Below are 25,199 nucleotides of genomic sequence, written 5' to 3' on the forward strand. Positions count from 1 at the left end.
TCATGGTTTCCTGTTGAAAACCTAAAAAATCTGCCAGAAAATGAGGAAATTGACGAAAATTTTATTCAGTCTCGGAATACCTAGTACCAATAGACTGAGTGAATCCAATCTTTACTTTTCTCAAATTCGGGAATTTTTCCCTGGAAAATCCTGGAAAAACCTGGGAAAACATGAGGTAAATTTACTCATCGCTGAGTTCCTGCACTTTATTTCTTATTTATGAGATAACTAAACTCAAATTTGGGTCGTTCTCATTCGCCGTGATAGATATCGGCGTCTGTGGTTAGCGTGATTACCTCTCACCCCAGCAGGCCTGGTTCCAATCTCAGTCGGCGCCACCGGCATGTTCTAAGGCATAACATCTCTGGGAGCTGCCTCCCTAGCGTCGGTAGCATTGGAGCTCAGTACGAAAAACAAATCTCGCGTCACTTTTCAATAGGTCCTATCTACATTGATCGATTCTCTTCATCGACACTCTCTTTCGTAAATAGCTCGGCTTCACAAATCAGGATCAACAATAGAAAAGAGCCCATCAGCATTTGTAAACAAACCGTTCCAAAGCCTTTTACTCACAAAGCAAAGGCCACCACACAAACCAACACCATCATCGGATAGGGGAAACTTCAACCTACAAGATGTTGGTGTTGGTTTGTGTGAGCGGCCTTCGATTTGTAAGGCTTTGGAACGGTTTGTTTACAAATACTGATGGGCCCTATTCTATTGTTGATCCAGAAATGTTTCCTGGCGTCTTCATCGAATTAGATGCTAGATTGTTGCTTCTTCCATCGAAAATATCCGGCCGTGGCTATTCAAAGTTGATCAAGGTTGATCAAAATAATTTGTATCCCTGCTTCCAGTTTGATTACATGAGCATTTTGTGTGGTCGGTGGTTCTGAATATGGACAAGCAGGCAGATGAATTCTATTCCTACTCTTTTCTGTAATAAGCTTGGTGGCCCTGAAAAGAGCCGTTTTGTTTCCAGTGTTGGTGATGATTTAACCTCCGAAACCAAACAGAGTGCGTCTCTGTCACATCAAAAACGTAGATGACATCCATGGCCGCTTACGCTTGGTGTGTTTAGTGTAGGTGACAGCATCACGGATCTCATATTTCAGGAACACCTTCAGCACACCTCGTAAATCAGACCGGAGATACGTCAGACACCGCCACGGCGAGCCAGACGACGAATGGTGGTTATCTCGAAGAATTTGCGTTTGGTTCTGAACATGGCGATGAGTGAGTAAAATATTACGCAATTCCAGTCTCCCTATTCGCACGCGCCCGAGGATCGGAGTTGAATGCCACTACGACTTGTTTCGTCTACTTACTACTCTCTGACGACTGTGCTGGGGAAGCAGCATATGCAGTTAATTCGACACTTTTGGACAATGCTGAACATTTACCAGTTTTTCAATAGTTTATTATTTAAAATCAACACTCGGAAGCATTTGTATCAATACGTAGCCATATTTCTGATCGATTGGTGATAAAATTATTGAAATTGGACCAGGGGCAGCTGAGTTATTAACATTCAAAATCTTTCTTAATTTGTTACATGTTCCATTTTTGGTTTTCACAAAGTATAGAAATCAAAGACGTAGTCCTACGTCAAAAGTTCCATACAAATCGGAGAAGGACGCGTTTCTTTCCGATTCGTCATTTGACGTGGAACTGCTCAACAGCTCTTTCTGCTGTTTTTTTTTTGCGCTACTTAAACTCTGTTTATGATGGGATATTCCGTTGTGTTGTTCAGTGGCTTAATCATAGATTTTCTGATTTTTTTTAAATATTTTACCCCTTATATCGAATTGATGCAAATAGCAAAAAGAGTTCTTCTTTTCATTGGGGTCGGATCATGCCAAAATTTCCCAAAAAAAAAAACCATAATCTTATTTACGAAATGAAGAAACTGTAGAGTTCACCACACCGCCCAAGAGCGAAGCATCAAACCCCTGCGACAAATGCAGAGATTGTTAACGAAAGCAATCGTTCGATTTTTCCTCTCCATAAAATCTCCTCTGCAGTACGGATCTTCCAACTAGCCATCAGCTGATTGAATTATTTATAACGCGTAAAATACTAAACATGCATGCCCCACCGTGAGTGACAATCTAATCCGTTCCAGGCAGCACGGGCAGTGCAGTGGGGGGAAACAATCACCGAGTGTATGAAATTGTTGCAGAAGAAGTCCGAACGCTCTCTCCGCACGAACCATCTGCATTCCGGGATCGTAGTATTAATAATAAATAAAAAATGATTTGATTTATAGCTGGTATCAAATTTCATTTCACCGTACGTTTTTATTCTGCTCCTTGCATCCTTGATGACCTGGATGCCTTCAGCGTTCTCAGATAGAGACCAGCATAGCCATTCGTTCCGTTTTTCTCCGGCCAATAAAATCCGGTCATAAAAGCGAAAGCTTTGGTTCTCGCAAACAAAAAACACAAATTGGACCAAAATATGGCGGAACAAGCTCACGTCTCGATGTTATTTTGGGGCACAGGAATATTTCCGACAATCTCCCTTAAAGCTCTTGCAGAAACTTCGTGCGGAATGTTCTTGTTAGTCGCTGCGCCAAATTATGAGGTTTAGCGAAATGTTGCCTAATTCAACCGAAAACAAAAACCTTTCCCTTTCTTTCGACGTCATAAGCCTTCCATAATCGGTGCAAATCCATTAAATTCCATCACACTTAACCCGCACCACATTATCCACATCAAAAACGCATTCAATTTCATTAACGTCAACCAATAATGCAATACTGGCAATCCGGCTACTAAAAAGTAACAACAAAGCAGAAATGGCTACGCCATCATGACGAGATGGTTTTCGTTTCGAGGCACAGCATACAAAAAAAAAAGAAAGCAAATAACGAGACCAGGAGATGTTAACAAGAAATAATGAACCATCTGCAAGGTCTAAACGAGATAAAACCATCCTTTTTATATATGTAGGTAGCTAGGTAGCTAGGTAGGAAGGAAAGCAGCCCCCAATATGCCGATGAGAAGCTTTCGAACACAACAACGGCGAAGAGAGTAGAGCGAGCAGAAGAACGCACGACGGCACATCCATTTGCGATAATAAGCAAAAGAGCGCATCATTGACGTTTATTTAAAATTTATAATATCGATGCGGGTATTCTTGTCTGCCGCGGTCCCGTCTTTCTCGCTGTGAGTGTGTGGCGTTGAACGTTGAATGTTAACGATAGACACGGATGGAAATGGATTCCCTGAAGCTGAGCAGGGTTAATACTGGATATGATGGAACGAATAGGAATGGATTCTCACGTAACATTTCACGTTTTATGAAGTACTACAAGGCTAATATAAAACAACATTCATAAAACCCTGGTCAAGACAGTTTTGTCTTTATTACATCCACCAAAACCTCATTAAGGCTAGAATCCGTTTAGTTGGCCCATCCTGAGGATTTTTTTGAAGGGTATATGTTCGAGGCACTTCAAGATTTATTTGTTTCGAAATGGTTATATTATAATGGTTATTATTAATGATTTACCCAGAACCCGGGTAGCTTTTACTCATCAGGACAAAAGTTATTTACTCAAAATTTGACAACTCCACATTTTACGCCAGAATGAATAGCGTGAAGGCAAATTTACGCATGGCACAGATGAGCATTTGGACAAGAAAGCTGGCCAAAATGGCAAAAGTCAAAAAGCTGCTTAGCACATCATTTTGCACGCCACTGTGTTCCTAACTTTCCAGTGCACTATATGGCAGCCATTTAGGGTTCCTTTGTTTTGTTTTCATCCCGTTGCCAGCTGTCAAATTTCTGCTGTTAGTTGCATGTCGAAATTTCGATGGAAAATATGGAAAGTTCTCTCAAAAGTTTTTCAAATTTTAAGCTAAGCATCAACCAGAATTAAAATGGATCTTCAAGATAAAGGTATGTAAAGTACGTTGAACCTAAGAAGCAATGAATTTCAAAGCGCAAACAATGTAATTATCAAGATAGAAGCAAGTCACGATTTTTGCATATGTGGTTTTGTTTGAAATGTATATTTGTTAATGTTCCGGGCATTTCCGGGCAGAATGTTTGATACTATTGGGTAATTATCGTTCTAACATATGATCTACGGCAGAAAAATTTGCGAATTTGGTACTTTTTGCCAAGGTTGGTATTTCATTTTGTGTGTGTGTGTGTTTTTTCTCTTATGGCTCAAGATTCAAGACACTTTCATTCAATTCAGATTCTTCAACATTAGTATACACATACATTCACACACAAGCTATCCGAAAATTTAAAGCAAGTATTTCATGATTTTACATCGAATATTTTCTGGGTAAAACACCATCACTGTATTTACTTAATTGTCTTCTTCGTAGCATTTTATCAATTTCACGTAATCGAATACACATAGAAGCGATAGAAGCAAACGTAGGAAGACGAAGGTATTAAGGGACAATGTTTCCGTTGATGAGCTAACATTCTCAACCCAGATGAGCCAACGAGCATCTGGCAACGTTTATACATCTTTCGTCATTGTTGGATCGTTGAGTTTAAAAACTCAAACAGCAGCGTTGTTTTATATCTTTTCAGGTTAAAGCAGAATGATGTGCAACCAAGTGGTACTTGATTATGACGCCTGCGTTTGGAAACAACGTTTATTTCATGAAAACAGAGAAAAAATTATCACTTTTTATTCGTACTTTGGATAATGCTGGACATTTACACTTTTTCAATAGTTTCTTGTTTAAAATCATCAATTGAAAGCATTGCGTAGACATGTTTCTGATCGATTGGTCTTAAAATCATTGAAATTGATCCAGGGGCAGCTGAGTTATTAATGTTCAAAATCTTTCATAATTTTGTTTCATGTTCCATTTTCGGTTTTTACCAAGTGTACCTCAGTATGGACATTAAAGACGTTGTCCTACCTAAAAAAAAAGTGTTGATATCACCATTTCGGAAATGGAAAATATCGAAAAGCAGGTTGCTGGATTGACAAAAACTGAAGTTTGCACGGTAAATGCAAAACCAATCTACATTAAACACACACTTGTGCCGACAATGGTGGATGCTAAGGTGTGTAATGCTGCTACAAACACCACATCAACAATGAAGCGTTATATTTGTGGCAAAGCATTAAAATTCTTCAACAATTTGACGAAGAGAAAACCTTCAAACCCTGAAACCTTCAGATTCGGAAGAATGTGGTGTTACGAAACGTTAAATTGGCGTTACAAAACGTTACTGTATTTTTCATAAAAGCTGTTCATTAAAAAGTGGCAAGCTAGATAGGAGGAAGAAAAACTATCTGCAGTTAGCAAAGATGAATATCCAAGAATCATTCTAATCTGAAATGGGTTTGTTAGTGGACATGCCCAACCCCAAAGGCTGCAATACACTTGACGGAAATTCGTCTAGAAGGTTTTTCAGTGACGCTGAGAAGTGATAAAAATTGCAATTTTACCAATTGGTCAGCCTTTGGAGGAAGCAGCCGAAGCCACGAATAAACATTTCCGTGATTACAGGCAACACTTTGCAAGAAAAACTTCAAGGCAGAGCATTGTAAAAGAGACATCCTCAACAGACTATTACTGAGCTCTGACCCATATTTGAGCAGTTTGCGGAATGCACCCAAAAAGAGAACATCACAATTTTGTCCTGAAACTCTAAGCCTGCTGGTTCCAGAACAACTAAGTGGAATCAACGAGCTGAACGACACCATGACACCACATAATTCAGACAATGAAGACTTAATGAAAGCTTGAAAGTAATCATCGGTTTTTCGTTATTGCAATTGTGCGCACCACCGAGCACTGTTCACATACCTTGCGCCGGGCCGTACCTGCGGAGCGCAATGAACGTTGCGCCTAAACGCCAATGACGGAACGGTTGGAAACAAAGCGAATGACAGAGAGAATAGGTAGAGAGGCGAAGAGTGAAAAACCGTGGAAACGGCAGCACTCTTTTTATTATGATTCCATCCTACAAGCTCTGGCAACTGTTTCTGAAGGGCACACTTCAAGTGACTTTTTTCAACCATCTATTTGTGTTGTTTTTACCCGCGTCAGAATTGTTTTTTTATCGTTATTAAAATTTAATGATTGCTGTTAATGAAGTGCGTTGCGAGTTTTTGTAAAAACCAGTATGTGAGTGGATACAAAAACATAACTTTCTTTCGATTTCCGAAAAATGAGGAAAACAGGCAGAAGTGGATTCAGTTCTGTAGGCTGCCGGACGATTACATCATTACTGATAACAGCAGGCTCTGCAGCGTAAGACATTTTCTAGTTTTGAGATTGATTTTGCAATAATAATAATAATATTTCCAGCTTCATTTCAACTACGATGATCTGTATCGAATATCAGAAAACGGCAGACTAATGAGACTTCCAAACTCAGTTCCGATATTCAAATACGTTGCGAATTTGTTTTCGAATTCCAGTACCTGTGATTCGGTTTGATAACCAAATATTTGTATGATACAAACAAAAATATAACGCGTACCTATATTTTAACAGGACACCACCAGTGTAAACCAGTCGGTGTACATTACAAGTACTGCCAGCGAGTCCCTGGGAACGACATTAACGGCATGCTCCACGGAACGCTCGGGACCATCGAAATCGAAGACTACCGCAAAGTAATTATAATTAATTACTACCTGTTTAAATTCTAATATATATTTTACGCATTTCTGAAACTAGTCCGAACAGTACACCGCCTCAGACAACGTGACCTCCGGAAGAGTAAAACGATAAAAATGCTGCGGCAGAATTTGGCACGAATGAAGAAGCTCTCCGACAACAAGGAGGATGCTGCCTCTAAGCTATTCAACCCGGATCAAGTGAAAAAGCTACAGAGAGGACAGAAGAGGGTTAAAAAATGGACTGATAAGACCATAACGGACAGTTTTGAATATCGCTTCGCATGTGGATCAAAAGGGTACAATTTCCTTCGCGATGAAAAGAACTTTCCAATGCCTTCAATTCGCTTGCAACAGGACTACTTGATGAACCTTCATTTTGACACTGGAATTTCAGCGGAGGTGTTTACCTTCTTGGAAAAAAAATCCGTTCCCGAAAACGGGAACGGACCGTGAACTAAAAATCACGGCCAGCTATCCAGAACAAAATTTTCTCAAATATACACCGTGATTTATGGTTCACGGCTGTGGTTCACGGCTGTGGTTCACGAATATGGGAACTCTTTTTTTCCCGTGTTGATGGAATCGAAGGTAAACTGCATGTCATCCGCTGAAAGAGATTGCGGATTGATAGCGGACGAAATGTCGATCGATCCTAGTAGGACCTATTGTTGCAACAACAAAAAATACTTTGGCGATATCACCATTCCCGGACAACATGGAAAAGCCACGCACACACTTGTGTTTATGCTGGTGGGTATTTCAAGTCGGTGGAAACAAATAGTGGCGTATGAGTTCACCGGAAACTCAATATCAGAAGGGTTCATGAAAGCTACAATGATTGACATTATCAGGAGAGCGGAACAGATTGGATTGAAGGTTCGCTTTGCAACGTCTGACTGTGGCCCGAACAATGTTCGAATGTGGAATGACTTCGGCTTGAATCATTCGAAGGATCAAGCACTAAGTAGCCCTCCTTTGAAGCATCCTATCGACGACGAACGGACCTTTGAACTTATACCGGATGCTGTGCACGTCTTCAAAAGCTGCGTCCAAGGATGGGTGAAAAATCGGTTTATATATCTGCCAGCGCATATCGTTAAGGAAAACGATCTCGTTTCTGATGTCGTTGATATTTTTCACTTGCAAGAATTGGTTAAGTTTGAAAAGGGTAAGCGCTTGAAGATGGCATCTCGATTGACTTGGAAAGAGGTAGATTTTTTAAATGGCAGTCGTCTTGACGCGATGAAAGTTTCCAATTCATACAAATTGGTGAATCACGATGTTGCTGCTGCTTTACGGTTCATGAGTGCTGAAACTGGGCAGAAGGAGCTTTTAACCACGGCTTTCTTCATAGAAACTGCCTGGCGTTGGTTCAAACTTATGTCTTCACGTAGATCAGAATTGGCACTTTCCCTCCATAACATGGAAGCATATCGACAATCGATCAATTTTCTAACCTCGTTCAGGAAAATAATATTCGCATGCAAGGTTGGTGTTCGCAGAGCCTGGAAACCATGGCAAGCAGCAACAATCCTGTGTACGAATTCGATCCTCTGTTTACAAACGTACTTCCTGTTCGAACAGAAATACCCTTGCTTGTTCACCTCTCGTTTTACGCAAGATTGGGTCGAGAACGTTTTCTCGTTGATAAGGTTCAAACAGAAACGCCCAACCGCACTCCAGTTCAAAGACAACCTGAAACTGCTTTCCATGTCCCAGTTTATGATGTCAATCCCCTCAACCGACTTCACGACTAAAATCCGAACTCTTGACCAAACAGCAGATAGTAACAACAACGAACAAGATTACACACTATTTGAAATTGAATTTCCCATGACGATTTTTGACGATGAAACATTTGACAGCTCGGAGAAGAACCAGATATACCATATTGCCGGATATATCCTTGGAAGTGTAGCTAAAAATTATAAAGTTTGTGACGACTGCTTCATGCCATGTATCAGTGAATTCCCGTTTCTTAAACCATATACGAAGTACTCGATCCTGAAGGACTATACTGGTAATTCATTAATTTACGTCACTGAGCCTGTTTATATGTTCTTTGTGGCACTTGAAAGGATCTTTCGTGAAAACATTGAACAGTATTTGCAGATCAACAAAAACATTGCTATTAAGTTAACTGGTTTGATGAACTCATTGAATGTTTATTGTTTTGAAAATTTGTCATGATATTCGATCAAACATTATTGATAGGTTTGTTAGTTTTAGACTTAAGATACATGAACCATAAAAATCGCGTTCGATCAAACACGATAGTCGTTCGATGGCCTTGTAAAATATTGAATGATTATTAAACACGTTGTTCAGCACTAATAATTTAAATTTGTTTATTTCTTTTAATGATGTAGATGATGATTATAATGGTCTCGCCTCTGACCGCTACAACGGTTTGAGGTTTTTTTTTTATTATTGTTGTTTTAGTATCACAATCAGCCCATTGTTGCTGTGCCCCGTAACGTGGGTGGATCACCTTTTCGTGGTACGTTACAGGATGTAAGATCTACCACCGATTCCTAGTCCTGACTACTTCAAACTAGGGGAACGGGTTTTTTCAGTAATCCAAGGAACACATCTTAGTCCTTGTTACTTTTTATGCTTTGTTGATAGTGACAAGACTCGGCTTTGTCTACCGAGGATGATCTTGAAACAAGGAAAAAAATGAGTTAGTTGTCTTCATCTATGTGATTCCTAATCTTCTATTATATGTTCCCTAGTTTGAAGTGGTTAAGACTAGGGTTCTGATGCATGGTCATTATCGGTGTCATACCTTAATTTTGTTGCTAAGGAATCCAATTTTGACTGACAATGGGGCGCGCCTTTGGAGGGTGTTTCAACAGCGGGACCTTTCAATTAGAGAGTGATGGAGTAATACGACATGCACTAAACGGGATATACTACAATAGATCAATTTACTGGTCGCAGTAGTGTTAGATCCCGAACAGAGGGGAAAAAAAAGAATGGTGATTTTGTTTTTGATCCGCGATCTTGGAAATTTTCCAAACTCTGGCAAAAATTGTCACAGAATCTTAAAAATTACAGACTAGGCTCTTCGCTCTAGAAAATATCCAACCCGAAAGATTTTCTAGACTGGACTGGGAACCGAACCCACCGCCTTAGGCTTGGTAATACCGTATCTTAAATGACTGAGGCCTCAAAGATCTAAATTTTCTGATTTTGTGTTCCAAAATTTGACCCGACGCAAAATTGTTTCAAAGCCAAATGGTTTGCGCCTTAACCATTTGTTTTGAGTAAATAGTGTCTTTGGGAAAGTTTTTCCATCTGTTTTAGCCAATCTTTTGAGGTGAGCGAAATTAGGGAACCCGATGGTTATGATTTCAGAACTTCTTTTTTTTTTATTTATCTGATATAGACCGACACAATTTTCGACAAAATTGTATAAAACATATTTGAAACAACTTTGCAAGAGAAACCAGTTTTCTATCTCTAAAAGTTCATAGTTTATACTGGTTTTAAATAAGTTATTTCAGATTTGAAATTTAAATGATTTTTTATTTTAGTTTAACATATAATTTTTATTATAACTAATGAAACGGAATCATTTATGACGAGGTTTTGGTGTTGCTTGAGTAATTTCGTTTCATTACGCATTGTAAAGATGTTTCTAAAACATGTGTCTTTAATGTTGGCGGGTCACGAGTTTCTTGCACGTTTAAAAGAGGGTCCCAATCGAAAAAAAGGTTTGAAAAGTGCCGCACTGAAAAGTTGATTTAATATTTTTTTTTCTAAAACTTTGTCCAACATTGTGTCAGTTTCGGTGGCCTGGTGGCGGCCAGTTTTGTATACTGAGCGGAGTATCGAGGCTCAGTGGTGGGCCTCCATACAAAAATCGGACTTTTAAGTAAATTTTGAAGTGCTGATTTAATTTTTGTCATAACAAATGTAAGCTAATTCCCCTAAAGTGTGATCTTATCTTCCAGATAACCCATAGAAAAAATCTGTATTTTACCTGTCGCGTAAAATCTACCCTCGTTTAATTTGTAATCGCAGAAATTTACACGATTTTTCCAAACGGTGTTGTGAAGATTGTTTATTTGTTAAGCTATATTAATTCATTATATTTCTTGGTTTGTTAGGGATGCTTAATCCCTTATCCAGAACACCATAAACATATCTAAGAAAATAACAAATCTTCATCCTTAGCAAAACAGAGATCGTGATCAGAGATTTTATGCCTCAGAACCCAGGCCCTTTGATATGATATATTTTATGTATTTCAGATGAAATCGGTGCCCTTAAAATATAATTAAAATATAATAAACTCAAAACAAACGTTTGAAAAATATTCCCCCTGAAAAACGTTCTGTGCTCATCTGACATAAAATTGTATCCGCTCATTACACGAACAAAGTCTGAAATCAAATTGAAATCTTAATTTGAAGTTGTGATTTTGCTGATAATGATTACAAAGTTTGCTGTCGTTTTGTTCGTTTTAACGGTTAAAATATCAAAATTGAGAGCAAAAAAAATCTTCCTGTGACATCACATTGAAAACTATTTCTGCTATCAGTGAGAGCAAACTGAAAACTCTATTTGATATAAATTTTGCCTGTTGATAACAAAACAAGAATTCAATTTGATGTTATGCTAAGGCAATTAAAACAAACCCGCAACAACATATTTTTGAAGAGCAAATGTACAGCAAAATGAAAACAAAATTTGTTAGCAAATTTGTCAATTGCGTAAACTGAAATCAAATTATGATTTCAGTTTGATGTTGATATCAAAACTTGATTTCAATTTGCTGTCATTGCTCGGGTAGATACACACAGTTTCATTTCATTTAGGCCGCATTAAGGCACCACCCTAATAAAATACCACAAACGAATGATAATTGATAGAACTATTCCAACAATGGTTTTGATGATACACGTCGTTAAGCTAAATAACAGTATAACAGTTTTATTAGGGCATCTCCAAACGAATTAAGGAATACACTCAGGTCTTTTTTTTACACGGGGGATACGGTCCGTGTAAAAAAAAAACTTCCAAGATTTTGATTTTTCGCATGCTTAAATGTTTTTAAAAAATCGGATTTTGATGCCATTTGTAATTAAAGCATGATATGGTCCATATAGACATATTTTAAAAATTTCTGTATTTACACCAAAAATTGTGATTTTTTCTTAGGTATGCCATTCTATTACAAATAGCTTGAAACGGATAATGTGATTTGAATCAAGTCGATAGGTTGTATCGTTGTCGAGAAATCGTTAAAAACGTACCGTGTAAATCGTGGAAAACCGTGTAAAAAAACCGTGTAAAAAAAACCGCGTAAAAAAAAACCGTGTAAAAAAAGACATCAGTGTATTTAGATGTCAATTTTCACTAGGCGCTTTCGAAGTAAAGAAATTTTTCTCCGCCCCTAGTGATAAAAACAAGCACTTGCCTATAAATTATAAAAAAATAAAACTTTTGTAACAAATTTCTGCCTAATTAAAAATATATATATATTGACCAAAGAAATTTGCAAGATCTTTGTAGAAGTCATGGAAGTCGTAAAAAAGTCAGTGAAGTTCAGAGCTCTTTATAGTAATTTATAAACTTCAGGAAAGCTTCAGAAACTTCATGGATAGTTCCATAACTTTAGGTAATATTTGCAATATTCAGAGAAATTTAAAAAAACATCAGGCAGGTTTCGTGAACTACAAGAATCGTTAGAGTGAATTTATTACTGAGAAAGCCGTTAAAACAAGCAAGTCCTACAATTCCCAGTCGTCACCAGCACTAATTTAATCATGAAAGTGTAGAAGTTTAAGAAAATTTACAGGGCAGTTCCATGAACATCCGAAAATTTTCGCGAACTTTAGGAAAGTTCCGAAAACTCCAGGATTAACTTTAGAAAAATAGCAAAATTTTGCACATGTTCCAAGAACAAAGTTCATAAAACTTCATAGAAGTTAGCAGTTCCATAAATTTCAGGAAAATTGCGGGACCTTTAATGTAGGTACGAGAACTTTAGGAAAATGTTAAGAACTTTATGTTAGTTCCACTAACCATAGAAAAACTGCGGGAATCTTCAAGAAGTTCTGAGAATTTCAACGGAATTCCAAGAATTTAAAGGAAGTTGCGAAACCTTCAAGGTAGTTTTGAGAACATGCAGAACTACGGGGAAGTTTTAAAGTCTTTTATGTTAGGTTGCAATAGCTTCAGGATAGTTCCATAGGTTTAATGCAAAGCTTCAGGGCAGTTCCATTAAATTCAGGAAAATTGCAGGAGTCTTACAGATGTTTTCAAACCTTCATTTGAGTTTTATGATTTTAAGGGACGTTGCGTGAACTTTGGGACAGGTCTGAGAACTTCAGTGCAGTTTTTTGAATATCAGGAAAATTGCGGGAACTTCAGTGACGAGGCTCGGTAGCTCAGTGGTTACTGAGCAGAAGGTCGGGAGTTCAATCCCAGGCCCGTCCCCTTCCTTGCAATTTTTTACTTTGCCTTATTCTATACACACTAGATTTTAATGAAAACAAATTCTTCTTTAACACCGATCGCATCACTTACCACAGTGTGGGTCCTGATCTAAAAATAGAAATTGGATGAGTGCGCGCGCGTGTGTGTGTTTGTGTATTATAATCGCTCTACCAAAAAACGATCCCTGCGTGTGCGTGCAACCTTTCCCCACATCCAACATCCCAGTGATTTCTCGTGGAAGCGCAGAGGATTTCTCGGTTTCCTTCACAGCGAGTACCACGTCAACACATTCCTTCCCATTCCCTAGTTGACCTGCATTCGGACACGGCCGGCGCTGGTATTGCTAAATATTAGATCTCCAGTTCTTACACATTGAGGATGAATGTTAGTCCCAAACATCATCTGTTGGTTCTCTGTGTAATTGCAGCTGATCTGGTAATAACAGAGCAGCAACCGTGGGCGTTCAATCTGGTTTGATGATTTTATCAGGAAAATTGCGGGAACTTCAGCAAAGGTCCGATTAAATTCAGCAAAATAGTGAGAACCTTCCAAAAACTAAAGATATCCCAGCGATCATCAGGAAAGCTTAAAGAACTTAAGAAAATAAAGCTGAAACTTCACAGAATCTTAGAAACTTTCACGAAACAGCAGAGATCTGCGGGAATTTTAGAGATCTTTATGGCAGTTTTATCAATTTTAGGGCCATTTCAGAAACATCTTCAGAAGAGTAATGAGAGTTTCAAGGATGTTTCATGAACTTCAGGATACCCTTCCGTGAAGTAAGAGATGTATTAAGAACCCGTGATCTTCCCTATGTACGTGCAGGCAATCTACGAATTCCTTTGTTTGTCTGATGTTAGAGTTTGATGTGACCATCCCCTTCTTTCCAAACAATTTCGAGCCATTGTGTCCCAGTCTTATTATCCTCCAGTTTCTGTGCTACTTGCTCCTGCCCAGCCAGGATTTGGTCAACCGTCCGAGAGTAGTATTTGAAGGAGGCTTCAGAAACCAATTTCCTACCTAGCTCCTTCCAATCGAAATTGTTACCCATTAACCTCGAGCCTGCCACGAGTTATTGGTACCCAATACTAACCCAGAACTACTGCTGTTTAAAATGTAAATTTAAACATTACTGATTTTTGGCTCTGCAAAGTGTCACACACAACTGAGCTTAGTAAATAAATGAACTAGTTAAAAAAATAACATCAGGGTGGTTCTTAAAAATACAACTATAAAACAGTTCCGAAGAATGAAAGGAAATATCGAAGTTTTCGGGGAAGTTCCACGAACAGACGGCGGGATGATAAGGGGAGCTCCAAGAACTTCTTTACAATTTCGGGAACTTCAGGGAAGCTTTGAGCACTTCAAGGCCTTTCCATCAGGTTCCGGAAAATTACAGCAACTTTGAGAAGTTTAAGGAACTTCAGGAATATTCCCTGAAGTTCTAGTTGGGCAAACTGTGAACTTGTGGACAATTGTGGAAGCTTTAAATAAATTCCTAAAACCTCAGGGAAGTTAGGTCTAGAGATCTTCCGGGAAGCTCATAGACCTTAAGGGTAGTGTCAATAACTTCAGGAAATTTAAAAATTCATGAAAGCTCAGAGTATTTCAAGGAAGTTTAAAGATTTTTAGGATAATTTAATTTATTTCTGGGTAGTTCCGGTAACTTCTAAAAAAAATTAAATAATTTTACGGAAGTATCCAAAAACTTCAGTAACCGAGAGCATCAAGGATGTCCAAATAAATTCAGAGAAATGTTGAGATTTTTAGGCAGTTCATTTTTTTTTCAGGGTTGTTCCTAGTACTGCAAGGAAGATTAGAGAACTTCAGAACAGTTCAAGATGTACCGAGGAACTATGAAAATTCCTAGAATTTTAGGAATGTTCCAGCGCAGACCATGAATATCAGAAAAAAATGATGGATCGTTATCTTTTGTTCCGAAAACTTCTAGAAAATTGAAGAAACGAAAACATCATACGAGTACGTGAAATTCAGAAAAGGTGGGAGATTTTAAAGGAAATTTCGAAAACTTCAGGGAAAAATTAACTTCAAGGCCGACCGGAAAATTGCGGGAATATTTAAAAAGTTCTTAGACGTTGAGAGACGTGGTTAAAATCCTTAAAAAAATGAGAGACGTTTATAGAGCTTTATTGAAGTTCAGAGAGCGTTCCAATAACTTCAGGGAAGCACCGAAAGCTTCAGAAAATTTTTCCAGGATCTTCAAATATCCTGCTGAATTAGTAATTTGTTTCCGCTTTTAAGACCTCATGAAAAAAAGTGCTGACCACAGCTTTATCATCGCCAACGTTTCGATCTTTATCAGGACTAGTTTTAGTTTTAGATTGCATATCATTTTTTGCTACACGGTTGACGGTACAACTTTATGTCTATTTAAGAAGGCCTTAGACCGAAACATCAGCCATTTAACATCGTAGTTCATTGATCCCCCTGAAAAGCCAAAACCCGAAAAAATCGTAGATATAAGTTTTATTGCGAGTTGATTGCAGACAAGTTTTATCAGTAGCCTAGTTTTAATTGGAGGGAATTGAATTTTATGTACATTCTATACAGGGAGCGCATGATGTGCAGACAAATAATGCGACACACGAAATGAGATGCAAAGCGTAGAGAAAAGCAAACCTATGGAACCCATGGATTGGAGCAGCAAATTAATATGGTGAGACCATTCCAAACACCTTCCACAATTATAAAAAAATAAATAAAAATAAATAAAAAAAACTAAATACGTGCCAGGTTCAAAAGAACATTTTGAAACTGGAAGTGTGTGTGTAATACTTATATCCTATTGATAGAGGTAATACATACATGCGGGGCTTATTGTAATTGAAAGTAACCTCGGAATGGGCGTGACTCTCCAGACATTCTGAAATGGGTTACTGGATCTGCAATAGAGCTATCACCTTCTAACTCCTGGACTAAAGCTGTCTACAATGATCATAAATGCGACATTGTAGGGAGAGTTCTTCTATAATACCACTGCCGGCCAGTGGGGGTTAGATGGAATACACACACACACACACACACACACACACACACACACACACACACACACACACACACACGCACACACACACACACACACACACACACACACACACACACACACACACACACACACACACACACACACACGCACACACACACACGCACACACACACACACACACACACACACACACACACACACACACACACACACACGCACACACACACGCACACACACACACACACACACACACACACACACACACACACACACACACACACACACACACAATCAGCCCATTGTTGCTGGTAGAAAATATATGAAATTAAAAAAAAAAAAAAAATTCCACAAATGTACACACTTAGAAAATAATACCGAAGTCGGTTTAATTTACTACCGAACTACATCGGTTACCAACAACGAACCGAAGAATTCGTGTAAAAATATGTTTTTAGGCGTATTTTCCGAGTCAAACCCAAATTTCGGTTAAATCTGACGGATAGGAATGAAGACTGAACCGAAAAGTACGGTAAAGTAGCGATATTTACCAGTTCGGTACTTGAAAACCGAAAAAAACTCGGTAAACTGAACCGAATATTCGCTAAACTTTCTCAAACGTCAAACTCACAACTTCGGTTCAACTTCACGACGGAAATTTTAACCGAAACTCGGTTTTTAGCTAAATAAACCAAACATCGTCAGCCATTTTTTCTCGCAGGTGCGCGTTGTGTTTTTTTCGCAAGACGTGTTTTTTCGTTAGTGTCACACGGTGAATTGATTTGAAAATGGAAAAACTTCTGGAGGAACTGCATGTTTGATTGAATTCCATGTAGGAGGCATTATCACGACATGTGAGAAGTTTTTTTTGATTCCCTCAAGGGGGTTAACCCTCTCTTTCCCCCCGCACAGAAGAGCCATAATTTTCCGGTTCGTCTCAAGTTTGTTGTCAATAGTTAGTACATACAAAGCATATTTATGCATTTAAACAACATCTGACAAATATAATATAAATCATGCATCTCATTAAAAAAAAAACTAGTTTTATTTCTGATTCGAAACATCGTAAGTTTTTGGATTTGAGCGCTGTCAAAAAGAACCGAATTCCGTGATTGCAACCGGTGAGTCGGTTTGTTTGACAGCGTTCGGTAATACTTGGGTAAACCGATGTTCGGTTATTCCCGCTTGAATTGACTTTTTGTCAACCGAGTTTTTTCGGTTAGTTTGACAGGTTGTGGGAAAAGAAACTTTAACGAACACTCGGTTGTTTCTTTTTGAACCGAACAGACTACCGAGCGTTGAGCAGATGAAAACTCGGTTGAAATTGAACCGAGTTCGGTACTATTTTCTAAGTGTGTATGCTTTTGCAAATTTTACAAAAAATTGATCTTTATACTAAAAGAATATAGAAATAAATATCCTGAATATTACTACATTTTAAATTCAAGCATTACTTTTTATTTGTTCATGTATTTTTCTCATCCTAAAAAGTTTTCTTCCAAATATATTCGCTGCGATTACAATACTTACCTTCACCAAATTGGGGAACACCAACTTTTGTTTATTTTGTTCGATAGGATACCAGTTTGACGGTTCGATAAGGTTTTTTTTGCTTCACACTCTTCGCCTTTCTACCTATTCTCTCTGGCGAATGAGAGTGCGAGAGGGTAACATAAATAAAAATAAACAGTGACTAGCAAATCCACTTGTAAGCAGTGTAATTAAATTCATCAAAATAATTGGAACAGTTTTCGAGTTCGTTATTCGAGGGATAGTTTGATCCGTGGTGCAAAACATTTTGTCTTGCTAAATACACATTCCGATTGGACCGTGGAAAGATTGTGCTGCGGTGAAACGTAACCTGCAAAGATAGGAGTGAAATTAGCAAACAATAAATGTAAGGTAAAATTAATTATAAAAATGAACTAAAACTAATAACAATAAATTTAGTTTCAAGCTGGGGTAAAATACAACACCGCTGTGGAAATTTGTTTTGAAAATTGGTCCGAACCCAGTGTGAACAGCAATAAAATGTAGTAGCAGAAGCATTTTTAAATCCGTAAACATCCGAAAATAATCAGACAAAGCGCTGATGAAAATATTCACACAACAAACACAAACATACACAACACCATTTTAATAATAAGAATATAGTCCATTACTGGCAATTATATTTTGAAGAGATGAACTAGCCGGCAAAAAAATCTCTGTGATAAAGATTAAAAAAAATCATCACGTTTGAACAGTATTACACCAGTTGAAAGTAAAAAAATGCATCAATATAATTTTGGCCAGCTTTTTGTAAGTAATGTCCGTGCGAGAGAATATAGATTTTGTCCATCCAGATCACTTCAAATTGGTTCATTTTTTTTCGTTACATTTCTTTATTGTTTAACTATTTTCACTAGATGCACTAAGCATCAAAAGAAATGCCAGATACATTCTCCGTCGAATGACATATTGCCTGAAATATTTCCCATAAATGGTTTTAAGAAATTTTGAAAACTACCCCATTTTCGTTACAAGCCTCATTTTAGATTTTGTAATGTGACCCCCAGTATAGTAAAGAAAGACTTAATCCTCCGTCAAAAGTAACAAGGACGAAGGTGTCTTACCTACTATCAATAATATTGATAGCCAAATTGTATATAATTTTGCTCTTGTTTTGATTTTCCCTTCTACACAGATGTCAATGGAACCTGATGTGAAACGGCTGACCTGTTAATAGCAAAAAAATTAATAAAATTGAAAATCAAAATATACCGATAATTCGAGCTCCGACACTACCCATAATAACTTAATTTTCAAAAATAGTGTTCATTCTTGTCCTTTCCATTCTTACCTTGAAAGTGAGCACCCACATACCGCATCCTATTCACACACAAAACGAACTTTGATCAAAGCTCTCATTCCCCCTCTGTTGGTATCTTCTCTTTCCAGCTCCGCTCCTACTGTTGCCGCTAATCGCCAATTTGCTCAATTTAGCTCTCAACTCATCACTACCATGATGTTCGTCGTCGTCGTCGTCATCACCGTCGTCTTTCGGTGGAACTTAGTCTTCTGGAAACATTCTAATCGAAGGAATCATCACCGGAAAAACACGTGCACGCATCCCAGTTCGGCTCCAATGTTTGGTGCGGAGAGGCGGAGAATTCAATCGCACCCCATCGCGTAATCAAAAAGCTCAAGCCTAATTCAATTGAACCGGCTGGAAAAGTTTACCCACATACAACTCACTAGCACTGTCACACACACACACGCAGACACACTTACACGCACACATGGATTCCTTCAAACACTCGTAAATATCAGACCAGCAAGCGTAGTCGTTGTTTGGTGGGAGATGGGGGGGAGTCTGGTTGGTTGGCTGTGGAAATGGGTGCCTACGTGAATTTCGGTTTCGGAACGTGATTTTCCCCCTTGTGAGCTAATTATTTGCATAATCATGGAAAAGTGGCTCAGTTTTGCGAGTGAGGCGGTTGGGGTAGAGGAGAACGGAATTTTCCATAGAAGGATATGTTTGTTGAAGCAGTTTGGTTTGTTATAATTTTTGTTTGGAATGTAGAGGAAATTAACGTAATAGGGTTAACGCCCCTAATGTTAGCCGATGGTAGCTGGGTTCATGCATAAATTTCGTCCAGATGAAGCATTGTTCTATGAAGAAGAGGAGATTTTTGTCGATGGGTCCAATCTATACATCCATAGGCCAACACTAGAGCCATTTTCGCTATGTTCTCGATTTGACGATAATAGCAATACACTTATAAATTTGTGTGGCAGAATTATAGTAAATCACATCACATCTAAAGCATGATTATTTTGTTCTTTCTCACATTAGTCACGAGAAATTTCTAAAGGCGTAGGTCACTCAGCACATGAGTAACTTACGCTTTTAGAAATTTCTCCGTACGAATGAGTAAAAGTGACTCACTCTGTGATTCGTTTTCAGTGTATGAGCATTATACTGATGCAAAGTTTCGCTCCACAGTTCTCAAGTGGCTTCAAATCGGGCCCTGATTAGCCTTACAAAATTTGAGCATCAGTATAATGAGCATGTGTGTTTATTGAATTAAGCTCTGCTTAAAATTTGCAATAAATATAGCTTGTATTTTTTACACAAAAAATTAATCTTACTCATATATGAGTCCCATTCAGGGCTGAATTCTGGGTCACATAATTGTTATCCAAGCAGTTCATGACGTAGATGTTTCTCCAATTTAACGGCTCCATGTAATTGTTTTGGTCAAGTTATTTAATTTCGTTTCAAAAATAGCTAATAACAAAATCTGCACATGTTTGTCACTGACAGCATTGTCACTGACAATTGACATGACTCAAATGGGTGACCAAGGGCCTTATTACGGGTGTCAGTACACGGTGATAAGAAAGTGATACTCATAATAAGAGCCATGATTGCCGTACATCAAATGGGAATCACTTCACCGTGACGACAAGTGACAAGTTTTCACCGTGAAGTGACATCCGTAATAAGGCCCCAAAGCAAAATTTTGAATATCGCCGTGTATTGTCGAGATTTTGCAGCACTGGTCCCATTCAGTCACATTTTTCAAAAACGTAGGTCACTCATAGAATGCGCAAATTTCACTCATATGTGAGTAAATGTCATTCAAATATGACTGTTATTCACTCATGTTTGAGTAAAAATTTAGTCATTGAGTGACCTACGCAGATAAATTTGCCGTGTACTTCTAATTTTCTTCAATTTTCATTTTGTGTATACCTCAAATAAAAACCCACAATCAACTGAAATCAAGAAAGAAAATTTTCCACGACTATTCCGCAGAATTCGACAAAAAGAATAAATAAAAAGAAACAAAAGAAGTTAATGTACACTCATTCACGTGTGCAGAACCGCTCTATCCCCCCCAACAACCCCTCTTCAACTTTTGTATGTATAACCAAACAGATCCACCAGCGACAAAGACGGCTACCACTAGCGCAAAAAGAACAACAAGAAGAAAACGCAGCCAGCAAAAGTTTTTAATAAACTCGAAAGAGAAAATAAGCTTGATGTACAAAATAACAGATTGTAAATATTGATTCGTATCCTAGAGAAAAAGCGAGACAGCGAGAGCAGCCAAAGAAAAATAAAACGGACGGCGTAAAGCCGAGAACGGGAAAGTTTTAAACATAAATAGATGTGTTTTACTTACTGGGAAATGTTTTTTCGTCCCTCCCTATTGGATGTTTACTTGGTGAGTGAAGAGTGCGGGGTGTGAAGTCCTATTTGTTTCCTAGAGGAAAGTATGTGAAACTGACGGTGGAAGGAAGGAGTGAGTGTGTGTGTGAAAAATTCGCAACTTTTATTTTCCACCGGAAAGAAATCCCTCAAATGATGAAATGAAAAAAGAAAACTTCTAAAGATGTGACAGGTAAGTCCTGGGGGAAGAAGGGAGGAGTGGTTGGGTGAAATTAGAATGTGACATTTGGAAAAAGTTTGTCGACGGCGTTTGATTGAATGCCTGCTATTTTGGGGTCGTATGAAAATGCTGCTTCAAGTTCGATCGTTGAAAAAATGCCTTTTCTGTACGTCAGTTCATCAGTTCCGGTTCATTATCGAACAGATAGGAAATTTGGCTTTCGGGTGATTTGCTTGTCCTATTAATGTAAATTTATAAGACTCAAAAAAGTAACTTATTTTTGTGCGAAAACGCAAACAAAGAAATCATTTCAAGCTGAACATTGCATTAGGTCCTTAGTAACATGGATCGATTCTTTTCGTTGACTTTCTCTTTCATTGACAATTTAAGCACACAACCGTTTCGTATTAGATAAAAACTTTTTTCAACGATCTGTGTGCTGAAAATACCTGGGAATGTCTTTAAATGGCCGTGGGGATGCAAAGAGAAAGCCGACGAAGAGAATCTGTCAATGTTACTTTGGACCAAATGCAATGTTCAGCTTGATTTGTTAGCATTATTGAGACTCTCCCAAACAAAAGATCAAATCTTGAAAGCTTTTACTGAGCAACCTCCGTTAGAAAGTGAGCACTCCAACGCCTACATATTACCCAATTTCTTATCAATTTAGCCTGTCAGCCAATAGTCGCATTTTCCATCTCTTTTGAGATAACCTCATGTATGGTGCTGATTGTGAGTCTCCCCGCATAAATGCGAATCATTGCTTGAACTTTAACTGAAATGGTAATGCAACTTTACATGAACGTTTGTGTGATAAAGTTTTAACGTTATGTATTATGGTTTTTTGGTAATTAACCTTACAAATAATGGGTTGTTAAGAACCATTACCATTCAAAATAGTTGTTTTCTCCATACTTTATGGAAATATGACAATGTTAATGTTAATGGTTATGGTAGTCAGTTAGGTCCATGGATGGTTTTGTAACACCGATCAACTTTATGTGGAAACGGCGCCGGTGGTGTAGTGGTAAGCGTGATTACCTCTCACCCTAGCAGGCCTGGGTTCAATCCCAGTCGGCGCCGCCGGGATGTTCTGAGGCATAACATCTCTGATCACGCCTTCCTTCGGATGGGAAGTAAAGCCGTTGCAACGATGCAGTCGATGGTGTGTTATAACGAAATGCTGGAAATGCTCTCGCGACGTGGGGCTTTAGGTAGTGATGAAAACGTCGCTAGAACTATTCCACAGCCGCAGTCAGTTTATGAGCAACAAGAGGGACGCACATTTTTGCCTGTGGACTTGGAGACATACTTCAAGTCCCCGCGTACATCGTACGGGCTAGGCAAAAATGTGCGTCATCTTGAAAAACTGTCGCTTTAATGGCCCTTCGCTCATTTTCAACTTCTATTCAATTTTCATACTGCCGTACTCTAACGGAACTATCCACCTACATTCTTCTAAAAGATCATTCTCTAGCTAATAAATCATCACACTAAAGCTTCATGTTAGCATTTCCAACCAACTCTGAAAATCGTTAACTTCGCGTATGAAGTAACATAAAAAAACACTTTGAAGGTTTTTTAAACCTGCATGTCAGTATAACAATTGATAGCTTAAAACTAAATAACTAAAACTAAATCTTATCTAAGTATAAAGGGAATTAATCGTTGCAATTGAGGATTGTAACGATTTTTGCCGGAAATTATTAATTATTTTGTTGGACATTTGTGCTAAAGTCTCAACATTCGAAATTCTATGTACTTCGGTAGTACTGTACCAGGGAGGCAACTTCAAAATCAACTTCAGAATTTTGTTCTGAATCCTTTGAAGTGCTTTTTTCCTGGTAGTGCAACAACTAGACCATATTGGCACAGCGTAAAGCATGGCCGGTCTAAAAACTTGTTTAAATATTAGAAGTTTATTCGTCAGGCAAAGTTTGGATTTCCTGTTTATAAGAGGATACAAACATTTTATATATTTGTTACATTTGGCTTGAATGCCCTCAATGTGATCTTTAAAAGTTAATTTATGGTCAAGTATTAATCCAAGATATTTCACTTGGTTTGACCAGGAAATTGGAACTCCGTTCATAGTGACTATGTGACTACTACTAGGTTTCAAAAACGAAGCTCTAGGCTTATGTGGAAATATTATAAGTTGAGTTTTGGAAGCGTTGGGAGAAATCTTCCATTTTTGTAAATAAGAAGAGAAAATATCTAAACTTTTCTGAAGTCTGCTGCAAATAACACGAAGACTTCTTCCTTTAGCGGAAATGCCTGTGTCATCAGCGAACAAAGATTTGTGGCAACCCTGAGGCAAATCAGGGAGGTCCGAAGTGAAAATGTTATACAATATAGGCCCAAGAATGCTACCCTGAGGAACTCCTGCTCTAACAGGTAGTCGATTAGATTTGGAATTTTGATAATTTACTTGCAGAGTTCTGTCAGTTAAATAATTTTGAACTAATTTCATAATATAAAGTGGAAAATTAAACTTTTTCAATTTAGCAATCAAACCTTCATGCCAAACACTGTCGAATGCTTTTTCTATGTCTAGAAGAGCAACTCCAGTTGAGTGGCCTTCAGATTTGTTTGAACGAATTAAATTGGTAACTCTCAAGAGTTGATGAGTAGTTGAATGCCCATGGCGAAATCCAAACTGCTCATTTGCAAAAATTGAGTTCGTATTGATGTGAAGCATCATTCTATTCAAAATTATTTTTTCAAAAAGTTTACTTATTGAAGAAAGCAAACTTATTGGACGGTAGCTAGAAGCTTCAGCTGGATTTTTATCCGGCTTCAAAATTGGAACAACTTTTGCATTTTTCCATTTATCAGGAAAGTATGCCAAATGGAAACATCTGTTAAATAATTTTACCAGGAAAGACAAGGTACTCTCTGGGAGTTTTTTGATGAGGATATAGAAAATTCCATCATCACCTGGAGCTTTCATATTTTGAAACTTTTTAGTTATAGACCTTACTTCGTCCAAATCAGTCCCCCAGGAATCATCAAAAATATTTTCCCGAGAGAATATTCCGAAAATCCCGAGCAACCTGATTCTCAATAGGACTAGTAAGACCCAAACTGAAATTATGGGAACTCTCGAATTGCTTAGCAAGTTTCTGAGCTTTTTCCAAATTTGTGATCAAAATGTTACCACCTTCTTTAAGCGCTGGAATTGGCTTTTGAGGTTTTTTCAAAATTTTTGTGAGTTTCCAAAAGGGTTTGGAACTCGGGTCTAATTAAGAAATATTATTTTCAAAAGTTTTGTTCCTCAGGGCAAAGAATTGCTTTTTAATTTGTTTTTGCAAATCCCGCCAGATAACTTTCATGGCAGGATCGCGTGTTCTTTGATATTGTCTCCTACGGACATTTTTAAGACGGATCAAGAGCTGAAGATCATCGTCTATTATAATTGAATCGAATTTAACCTCGCATTTTGGTACTGAGGCAGCTCTTGCTTCAACTATAGAAGTAGTCAGAGATTCAAGAGCATAATTAATTTCATCTTTGGTTTGCAAAGGAATGTTTGGATCGAAGTTATATTCCATAAATGTTCGATATTGCTCCCAATCAGCCCTATGGTAATTGAAAGTAAAGCTGTTGGGATTGGAAATTATTTCTTGGGATATTTCAAAAGTTACTGGAAGGTGATCAGAACCGAAGTCAGCATGGGTAACCAATTGCCTACAAAGATGACATGAATCAGTTAAGACCAAATCAATAGTTGAGGGATTTCTTGCAGA

General features: G+C 38.0%; 1 protein-coding gene across 1 annotated transcript in view; it reads left to right on the forward strand.

Annotated features, from left to right (window-relative positions):
- The window catches only part of LOC135704817 (uncharacterized), a 191,730-nt gene extending 172,360 nt beyond the window's left edge, over positions 1-19,370 (forward strand). Inside the window, exon 5 of the mRNA XM_065226335.1 lies at positions 19,010-19,370. Coding sequence (XP_065082407.1) covers positions 19,010-19,077 — 68 coding nt within the window. The 3' untranslated portion in view covers positions 19,078-19,370. The remainder of the gene's footprint in view (positions 1-19,009) is intronic.
- Positions 19,371-25,199: the final 5,829 nt, after the last annotated feature.

The sequence above is a fragment of the Ochlerotatus camptorhynchus genome, unplaced genomic scaffold (genome assembly GCF_037179485.1).
Source record: "Ochlerotatus camptorhynchus isolate MF236.1 unplaced genomic scaffold, CSIRO-AGI_Acam_v1.1 ptg000248l, whole genome shotgun sequence".
Classification (NCBI taxonomy): domain Eukaryota; kingdom Metazoa; phylum Arthropoda; class Insecta; order Diptera; family Culicidae; genus Ochlerotatus; species Ochlerotatus camptorhynchus.